This window comes from Lipotes vexillifer, unplaced genomic scaffold (genome assembly GCF_000442215.2).
Source record: "Lipotes vexillifer unplaced genomic scaffold, Lipotes_vexillifer_v1.1 scaffold988, whole genome shotgun sequence".
NCBI lineage: Eukaryota > Metazoa > Chordata > Mammalia > Artiodactyla > Lipotidae > Lipotes > Lipotes vexillifer.
In genome coordinates, this window is record NW_006797916.1 from 1,715,147 (window position 1) to 1,725,063 (window position 9,917).

Here is a 9,917-nt window from a genome sequence, read left to right on the forward strand (position 1 = left end):
CGGGGGGGGGGCACGTTTGTGCTGGTGGGTGAAGGGAGAAAGCAATGCCTCGTGGGAAGCTCAGGTTCCCGATCGGCCGCCCCCAGAAAGGAGAGGGGCCCCAGAATGGGGACGGGGTGGAGGCTGAGGCGGGTGAGGGGGGCAAGGGGAACAATGGCAGGGGGAGGGAGCCCGGAGGACCCTCCCAGGCGCCAGGCTGGCCCAGAGTCGCCATGGAAACCATAACACTTTCACAGCCTTTAAACTGGAGGAACGTCCAGGCCTCTCACAGCCGTGCCTGAGGTCCACATGCGCGTGCGTGCGTGCGTGTGTGTGTGTGTGCGTGTATCACACACAATACATACACTGCCTGTGCACATGGAGACCACACCCCCATGCACACACAGAGTGACAGTGCACACATATGCAGTCATGCGTGGACACAGCACTCACACATGCAAACACATATGGGCACCACATATGTGCAACAAGCAGCACACGTGACTCCAAGAGTACTCACATGTATGAGCATCACACATGCGTGTGAACGGACATGTGGGCACGTGTGTCTGCACATAGGTGTGTGCAGACGCACACACCACACACTCATGCATGCTGTGTGAATACACACGTGTGTGCTTGCACACGCATGCACACACGTGAACACGCACACACAGGCCAGGGCCCCTCAGCAGCCCCTCCCCCGTGCAGAGCCCTCGGGTCACCTCCCTGCAGGAGATTTCAAAAGAATCTGTTTATACAATTTCTAGTAAAGAAATAATTATTATAATCACATTAAGAGATTTGGCTGTAAAATTCCTGTAAAAGGGATGGTTGTTCTCATGAGGTGGGGGGTGGGGGGGCGGGAGGGCTCCCTCCCCCGCGTTTGTTTTGCTTGTTTTCATATCCTCGGCCCTGGGAAATGAAAACAGCTTCTTTTATGATGGATAGGCCCTTTTGCTGGTCCTTGACCTTCGGGGTGGATTTCTGCTGAGCTCGGCGGAAAATGCTCCGCGCAGTTGTGGCTCCCACATGTGGGGGGCGGGAGGGGAGCGGAGGGGGGCCCTTCCCAAAAACAGAACAACAATAACAGCCGGCGGACGCGGGAGCCAGGCCGGCCAGGGGCCTGGACAGTGTCCCGCTGAAACAGCCAGCAGAGTGGGGCTTGCTCTGGCAAACCAGCGCCTGGACAAGGCTCCATTTCTGTGGCTCCCTCCACCTCCTCCTCTGGGGCGCGCCTTCTCCAGAGTGCGCCAGCGGTCGGGGGGGAGACCAGGGATCCCGGCCGAGCCCCAGAGCCCGCGCGTCGGGCCGGGCTGCCCCTTCCCAGGGGTCTGCACTCCCTCCAGCACCTCCCACCAGAGGGTGAGCCTCGGGGGCCCTGAGGCAGCTTAGGAACCCAGGGCGCTTAGGAACCCTGACCGCCACCGACGCTTCAGCTCGGCTCTCTGCCCCACAAAACCACGGAGCCCGCAGGCCCTGCCCGGAAGCCAGGGGGTGAGGAGGGCCCCGGAGCAGGGGATGACACAGGTCCCAGCTCCAGCGCGGTGGGCGTCCCCCTCTGGGCCCGAAGCAGGTCTGGCAGGGGACGAGGACACACCTGCAGCCTCTCCCCCTCCTCGGGTCAGCTCACAGAGGTGCGGAGTGGCCTGAGGCCAGGGTCCGGGCTGCTGGGCCCTGAGGTCCCCACTGGCTCCACAGCCTTCCCACCCTGGGGCCTCTGCTGCCCTCACCCCTGGGGTTTAGGAGGCCCTCGATTCTGTGGCGGGCACCTTGAACCGTGCTCCTGTGACAGCGACAGCCCCGTCCGAGCGGCCCTGCTGCGGCCAGAGGACGCTGAGGGCGCCGTTGCCCAGAGACCTGGCCTCCCCACTCCCTCCTTCACGGAGAGGGAGCCCAGGCCCGAGGCAGTGGACGTGCTCATGGCCGTGCAGGGCTCAGGAGCCTGGGCTGCTGAGGCTGCTCTCCGCACCAGGGTGGGCGGTGGCCCGGGGGCCACACCCTTATTGAAGGGGAGGAGCCGGCCCCGAGGGACACAGGTGGGGACAGTGCAGACATGTGGGCCGAGCTGTTCCCACACAGGCCCTGCTGACTGGGACCAACGTGCCCAGGGTCCAGGGAGGGAGCGCAGGGCAGCAGCAGGGTCAGGAAGGGCTCTGGGATGGGCCCCCGTGAGCCGTCCTGCAGCCTCAGCGGCGCGGGCATAGCCAGGCTGCCTGCTTCTCCTTCGAGCACTTGACGACCTGGGGCTGGGGGGGTGGGGGGGCACTGGCACTGCCAGAGCAGAGCCAGAGGCCACAGCTGATCCTGGCCCGTGGCCCCCAGCTGGCCCCTAGAGACGCACACTCTTCCCCAGGCGGAAAGGCTGCGGGCACAGCTAGACGAGGCCCAGGAGGGGCTGGCCGCCCTGCGCCGGGAGCTGCAGGGCAGCGAGGAGAGCCGAGAGAGGCTGCACAGGGAGGCCCGGGACGCCCGCCGGGCGCTGGAGGACGAGGCCCGAGAGAAGGACGCGCTGCGGGATTGCAGCACCGAGCCGCGGGCCCCCATCCGCAGAGTCGAGCAGAAGGCCAGGTAGGGCGGCCGCCCCACAGAGCAGCCCTGGTCCTATTGAGCTGGGCCAGATGATGGTGAAGTGGACACACCAAGCAGACCCAGGGTGCCAGCTGCCCATCCAAAGGATCTACGGTGCTGGCCCAGAGGCTGGGACGCCGCCAGGCCCGTACTCACTCTCAGGAAGTTCCGTTCAGCAGTCAAGACAGGCCCCAGGTGGCCAGAAGGAGACGGCCCAGGGCTGGGGAGCAGAGGGAGGCCAAGGACCTGGTCAGTGGCTCCGGGATGCCTACCAGAGGCAGGACAGCCTGGCTGGAGCTGCGGCCCTCCCCGGGGAGCAGCAGAGGTGCCGGCGGATGCTGGACACTGGGTCTCTGGGAGCGTGGCTAGAGGGAGCGGAGTGGGGCGAGGGGCTGAGACACGGCGAGGGGCCCGTCCAGCTGGGCAGTCGGACCCAGACAGAGGCATGCCCAGGAGGCTGGGCTTTGGGACACTCGAATCGGATGTGGCGCGTGTCTGGCTGGAATGAGGCGGGCGGCCTGCCGGGTGGCCAGGGCCATCACCTCGGGGGGTGCCGGAGCCCCCAGGGAGCTCCCCGGCCGAGGCTGTGACCCTCTGCTCGGCTTTCAGTGTTCCAAGGAGGAGAAGGCGCGGGCCCTGGACGAGGCCCGGGCAGCGGCTCAGAAGGAGGCCGGCAAGCTGCGGGCCCTTCTGCAGGGGCAGAGCAGGCACGGGCAGACGCCCGCCGGCAGCTCCAGGAGCTACGCAGACAGGTGAGGGGCCGCCCTGGAGCCCACACCCGTCCAGGAGCGTCCCCCCCGACTCCCCAGACTTGGAGCCACAGCAGAAGGGCCCTGCTCAGACTCACGGGGTCTGGCTTGGGTCTGCCTGTGGGGCACAAGGACAAACCCCAAACCTACTGGCTTAAAACAATCATTCGGACGCCCATGGGCTCTGAGGGCCAGGAGTGCAGCCAGGGCGCCACGCGGAGGGGACTCCACTCCACAGAGGGACCAATGGTGGGGCTCTCCCAGCACGTCTTCTCAGGCGTCCAGTGGCTGATGCTGGCTGTCGGGGGGACGGGGTGGGCAGCTCCCATGGCCCCGAGTGGCCTGGGTTCTTCCCGTCATGGCCGCCTCAGGGCTCAGGGTGAACGGGTGGGTGTCGCTTCATCCTTTAGCCTTGGCGTCCGAGCTCAGGGCCACTTAACACTGACCACCTTGGTCTCAAGCCCACCCAGGAGGGCCCCGACCGCCCTTCAAAGTGTTGCGCACCCAGTTTTGCCAGACTTCTGCAGACAAATTGGTTGGCGAACTGTCTACTGAAGGGACGGGCACAGGCACCCTTCCTCGCTCGAGTGGCCTCTGCACCAGCATTTTTCACGTCTCTGGGCTCCACAGAGTGTCCTGGCCCCAGAGACGAGACACCGGGAGAGGGTGTGGGGTGGCGGAGAGAGTCAGCTCCAAGGGCCTGGTCTTGCGGGGGGCACGGCACAGACCCCAGGCTGGAACTGGACTTGGCCTTAGCCTCCCTGAGTGCAGTCTGCTGCCCGGGAGGGAGGCTCCCTCCCCGGCCATGTGAGCAGAGGCAGGGGTCAGGGAGGCCCACCCAGCACCCCCTGCCCTCCTGGCACAGAGGCCCAGGCGACCCCATCAGTGTCGACCCCACACACCCAGGTGATGTCACTGGAGGCCGAGAACCAGAGGAAGAGCCAGGAGCTGTGCCGGATGCAGGTCCGGGGCGCACAGGGTGCACAGCAGGGGGCGCTGGAGCTGCAGAGGCTGGCGGCCGAGGCACTGGCAGCCAGAGAGGGCTCGCAGAGGGAGGTAGGAGCCCAGCAGCGCCCAGGGCTTCCCGTCTGGCAGGCGCAGGGCCTCAAGCTGAGGGACTGGCTGTCTCCACCCCAGCCTGGGCACTTCCTGAGGGGCTGTGGCGTCTCCGTTTATCCCCCATTCACTCATGAGTATTCAAAGGGCACCTTGCCTGAGTCCACAGAGGGACCATCCCAGGGGATGGGGGCACGAGTCAGGCCGTGAGCAGGGTCTGCCTGGGGCTTGCCCCACGCAGGCCAAGGAGGGGACAGCCTGGGGCCATCGCCCCGTCTGGCCAGGGTTGTGTGGCTGCCAGTGGGCTCTGCTGCCTGCCAGGACCTGCTCCATGGTTCTGGGGTGTCCCTCCCCACCTGGGCTCAGGTGTCCCCATAGCCAGATGGGGTGGGAAGCAGGTCCAGGGCCCCCTAGCTGTGACATGCCGAGGAGGGGGTAAGGCCAAGCGGGCTGGAGAGTCTTCAGAGGGCAGGTGGGTCTGGAGCCCCCGAGTCCCTCCCCCAGGTCCTGAGGCTGCAGCAGACGCTGGCGGAGGCAGAAACCAGAGCCACGGCCCGGGAGAGGCAGCTGGAGGAGCACCTCTGCGAGAGCCGGGGCACCGCACGGGCCCTCCAGGCCGAGCTGCACAGCGTCACCAGGAAGCTGCAGCAGGCCAGCGGCACGGCCGATGGCCTCCAGGCTCGCCTGGACGGGGCCTGCCAGCGGCTCGGCAGCCTGCAGCAGGAGGTGGCCCAGGCCAAGGGCGCCAGGCGGGAGGCGGAGGCCCAGCTGGGCTGGCTGTGGTCCACGCTCCGCCTGGGCCTGGGGGTCCGGGGACAGAGCCCCGTGGCCTCCCCCGAGCGGCCCGGCTCCCCAGCCAAAGGTCAGTGTCGTCTGTGGCTTCAGGCAGGCTCCTGTCCCAGCTGTGTCACCCTCCTGGGGCATCACCCCCGCCCCCCAGGGCTCATGACCCTCGGGTTAGGGTTAGGGTTAGGAATCCAAAGGACGGATGTCTGGGAGCAGAGCTAGCAGGAGAGAAGCGGGGGCCTGAGCCCTGTGCCTCTCCTCAGGCTCCCCATGGCCGGGGACGGCAGAGAGAAAGGGGGACGGGGCACCTGCGTGTCTGTCACCGCATCCCCACCACGCTCTCTCACTCGTCACTGTCCTGCAGGCTCAGAGGGCACCCAGGCTTCCCCTGGGCAGCAGAGTGCCAGCGCCCCCGGCCGGTCCCGCTCGCCGCTCCGATGGCGCTCGCCTGCCCCAGGAGACTGCAGCACAGAGGGGGCCGTGGCCTCGGTGAGGGACGCCCTGAGGGACTTGGCACAGAAGCTGCGGGATGCCCGGCGGGAGCGGGAAGGGGGGCGGGGAGGAGCCGCTCGCTGGGTCTGCTGTCCTTCTGTCTGTCCGTCCTGGATCCACTGAGACCCTGGCAGGACCCTGAGGGATAGATACCAATAAATACCAGCATCCCTCAAAACCCAGCTGCCCCATTGTCCAGGGCTGCCTTCCGTCCCAGGCAGCAGTGCCCATCTTCTGAAGACCCAACCCAGGGGCTGGCCAGGTCCCCCCTAGACTGCCCCAGTGACCCGGGGATCCCGCAGGGCAGTCCATGAGCTGCCCCCGCCAGATTCGCCAGACTTGAAGGGGCAAGGGTGGGAAAAGACAGACTGACAGTGACGGGGTCCTCCACGGACACCTGTTCCCCTTCCACTTCCACCCACCCCCCCACCCCGCCCGACCAGTGCCAACCCCGGGGACGGGCTCCAGCCCCACACAGGCCCAGATCCTGGCGGGGGCCAGATCCTGGCGGGGGCCGTCCCTGCAGGTCACCCTGACCCCACCTACGGGCCAGCTCCTGTGCCCCTGCAGGCCCTGCTGCCCCGCTGTGTCCATCCCGCACAGCTGGACACGGGAGCCCAGCCGCCACTCCAGCCCTCGGTGCCCCCCTCCCCACACCCGCAGGCCAGCCCAGCTGCCCACCGCCCTGTCCCACCCAAGCAGCCGTGAGCTGCCCCACCCAACCCTCTAGCCCGGCACTTGGCCCTCCACCCGCCCCCGCCCACCAGCTGCCCCCTGACCTTGGTTCTCCCGCCCAGGATGCCTGGCACTGCCAGGCGGGGAGCCAAGGCAGCCGGCTGAGCGAGGCCAAGAGCGAGCGCGCCCGAGCCCAGAGCCATGCGGGGCAGCTGCAGAGGGCACTGGCCGAGGCAGAGGAAGGTGGCCGCCCTTCCCCACCCTGCCCTGGTCACCACTACAAGGGCCCCCAGAGCCCACCTCCTGGCACCACGAGGGTCTGTCCCGAGAGCTGCTCAGGCTCGGGCCACGGGGCCAGACCCCAGAACCAGCACGCCCCCTACCCCGAGGTGCCCCAGCACCTGGCAGCTGGTGGGTCTTTCTCAGCCGTGGCTTCCCCGTCACAAGGCAGTAAAGTCCAGAGGCCTCCAAGGCTCGCCCCGACCTGGCCCCCAGCTCCTCTGCCACGCCGGCCTCCTGCAGTCCCACCTCTGGGCATCTGCACTGGCTGTGCCTACCGCCAGGAGCCCTCTTCCCCCACCGGGTCCTCGGCCTACGTCAGCTCCTCAGAGGGAGGACCCCTGCCCTGCTGGTCACCCCACCTCCTTTCTGCCCCCCTTCCTCCACTCCTGGGTCTGCCCAGGAGGCAGGCCCGGGCCTGGCACAGAGTCCAAAGGAGGGATGTCCGGGAGCAAAGCCAGCAGGAGAGAAGGAAGGGTGGGGAGGGGCCTGGAGTCCAGGCAGAGGGAGCTGGCACCCCAGAACTGCCCCCGGGGACCTTACCTTGACTTTGAGGCAGGACGGGAAGGGCAGGGAATTTTCAGATGGGGGGCCTCTCCAGCCCCTACCATCTAGGTGCCGGTCACTTAGATAAACCAAGCCTCAGTTTCTCAGCCTGTGCAATGGGAGGGGCCATCCCCGAGAGGCAGCCCCACAGACCTTGGGAGCCAGGTGAGTTGCCCCGCTTGCCCCACAGGCCGACGCCAGGCGGAGGGTAAGCTGAGCGGCGCACAGGCTGCGCGGGCCCTGCAGGAGGAGGTGCCCCCGAGGCGCAGAGGAGCAAGGCTCCAGGTGGGCGCACCTCACACCCAGGGGCAGGGGGCGGGGTGGGGAGGAAGGCTTCTGGGGGAGGGCGGGTTCCAGGTCCCCGCGGGCAGCGGCACTGGCTGTGCTGGGCTGGGGCAGGCGGCCCCCGAGCATCGGGCCCCCACAGAGCTCGTCTGGGCCACCCTGGTGGAGCCGTCTTTGCAGTGGTCCCAGCCCTTATTTTACAGATTTGCAGACACTGAGTCCTGAGCAGGGAGCCACTCGGCCCCGGTGGCACAGTCGGCGAGGGGCCGAGTCGGGGGCAGACCCCCGGCCTCCCAGGCCTGTGCTTTCGGCGGCAGGCATAGGGTGGCGCTGGCCTAGCCTTGGAGCTCTCCAGATGTGTGGGGTCATATTTATGCCACCGCGGGACAGCATTTTCTTCTATGACACTCAGACATGGAAGGAGGTTGCACAGGGTGGACTTTGGGTAAATATGCCATGTGCTGGCCTTTGGGGTGTGAAGGCGGCCACTGGGGTGAAGTTTTCAGGTGAGGATCTGGGCCCGGGGTGGGGGCCAGGCCTGGGCAGACGGGGGCTGGCCCGGACTCCCCTCATTGCACCCCATGCAGGCCCACAAGTCCAAGGAACCCTGGGCTGTGCTAAGATCCCTCGGCAGGACAGGGCCAGGGCTCAGCCGGGTCTGGGCCGCTGCGGCTGCTTGAGGACCTCAGAGTGCCAAGAACAGCACACCTGGCTCAGGGGGTACAGGCCCCAGAGGCGGCCGCCCCCAGGTGTCAGGGAATCGGGTCCCCTGGCCCCATGCTGAAAAGACGAGGCTGATGGAGACAGCAGAGTGGAGGGGCTGAGCAGGACACGGGCTCGGGTCCAGGCCACCCCCTCCCAGTGCCTTGCGAGGAGGGACCTGGAGAGATGGCCTTGCAGGTCAGCACAGCAGTGAGCCGGGCAGCCAGCAGGCAGGCCTCCCCTCAGAGGGCAGGTGCGGACGCCAAGCCTGCGCTGACTTGCTTCATGCGGGGCTCGGCCAGGAGCCTGGTGGCAGGGGCCTGGGTCCCAGGTGCCTGCTAGGCCAGGAGCCTCTGAGGAGGGGCCTCCTGCAGGTGATGGGCAGAGAGCAGAGAAGGAGCTCAGCCTGGAAAACATTTGTGAGCTGAGAGGGGATTTCTGTTTCAAAGGCCCCAGTGGCTGAAGCTGCTGGGGAGAGGCTCCGAGGGCTCAGTCCCAGGGCCCAGGTGCCTGGCTGGGGGCTTGGGAAATGCCCAGGAAGTGTGGGGTCTGAGGAAGCAGGGGAGGCGGGGCCAGGCTGTTCCATTTTACACGTATGTCCACAGGTATTTGTTCCATGCACATTTGAAAATAGTTTCCTGTTTGCAGGTTACACGTTTTGAAATATACCTGTTAAACCAACCTTTACCTCATTCAAATATTCCACCTTGATTCTGTCTTCTGGATTTATCGAAGCTAAGAATCATGTGTGGAATTTTCCCAAGACAGTTTTTTGGGGCAATGTCTCCTTTTATCTCTAAGGGTCTGTAATTTCTAGATCTCTCTGACACGCTCTCTCTAACGTTTGCTTACTGGTCTGGAGGCCTCTGTGCCCCGCTCTGTGCTATTTGTCTTGAATTCTGCTCTGCCCGACGCTGGCAGTGTCCCCACCATCTCCTGACCCTGGCCTCTGCACTTTGCTCTGTAGGTTTTCGGCCATCGTTTCATCAGCCTGGCTTTGGTTACAATCCTACCTTAGAGTCTTTCCCTTTCACAGGAGAATTTGCCCCACTTACAAGTTTTGTGATAAGTTATGCTCTGCTTTTCTTCCATCGCTGACGAGACACCTGCCCCTTTAACGACTCCTCACGACTTCCTTTTTGTCCTTTCACTGTGGGGCCATCTGCCCGCCCCTTCCCTCCAGTGTCTGCATCCTGGTGTCATCCGTTGTCCGGTCTCTTGGTCACCGCTTGGGGGAGGAGGAGTGTTACAACAATTGAAGCATTTTCCCCTAATATTCGGTGTTAAGTGTGAAGAGAATGTGTGTGTCACCTGAGCTCAGGGACCTCCCATGGCCAACCCCAGCAGCAGGGGTTCTGCACCTATGCCCTGGCTCTGCTCTGCTCTGCTCTGAGGGCTCCCCTCCTCCAGCCCTGCTCCACCCCTTTCTTTCTCCTCAGCGCCCGGGGGGTCCCTGAAGAGCTGGCCCCTGAGTCTGAACCCCACCCCACCCCCTGCCCGCGTCTGCCGAGACGGGGGCTTCATGCTTACAGCAGCCCCCGCCGGCATCCTCCTTTCTGACGGCCCAGCTGCGAGTCGCCATGGACGGCTGACTTCACTCCACGTGTGAACCCCTGTCCTTGGCCAGAATTCCCGCTGGCCTGCCTGCCTGCCTGCCTGCGGTGCTGGGCTCCCTCCGGGGTCCCACACTTGGGAGGCTGAGTCCACCCTCCTGAGGCTCTGGGAAGCGTCCCCTCGCAGCCGTGGGACTAGGTCCCATTTCCCAGCTGTCCTCTGGACGCCTTCTCATAGGCTGCC

General features: G+C 65.6%; 1 protein-coding gene across 1 annotated transcript in view; it reads left to right on the plus strand.

Annotated features, from left to right (window-relative positions):
* LOC103087717 (putative ciliary rootlet coiled-coil protein-like 3 protein) overlaps window positions 1–9,917 on the plus strand; it is a 74,299-nt gene that overhangs the window by 46,856 nt on the left and 17,526 nt on the right. Inside the window, 13 exon segments of the mRNA XM_082931480.1 lie at window positions 2,336–2,550; window positions 2,657–2,993; window positions 3,160–3,241; window positions 3,244–3,302; window positions 4,206–4,355; window positions 4,860–5,217; window positions 5,506–5,695; window positions 5,936–5,986; window positions 6,077–6,272; window positions 6,431–6,719; window positions 6,831–6,935; window positions 7,324–7,341; window positions 9,560–9,694. Coding sequence (XP_082787606.1) covers window positions 2,336–2,550; window positions 2,657–2,993; window positions 3,160–3,241; window positions 3,244–3,302; window positions 4,206–4,355; window positions 4,860–5,217; window positions 5,506–5,695; window positions 5,936–5,986; window positions 6,077–6,272; window positions 6,431–6,719; window positions 6,831–6,935; window positions 7,324–7,341; window positions 9,560–9,694 — 2,185 coding nt within the window.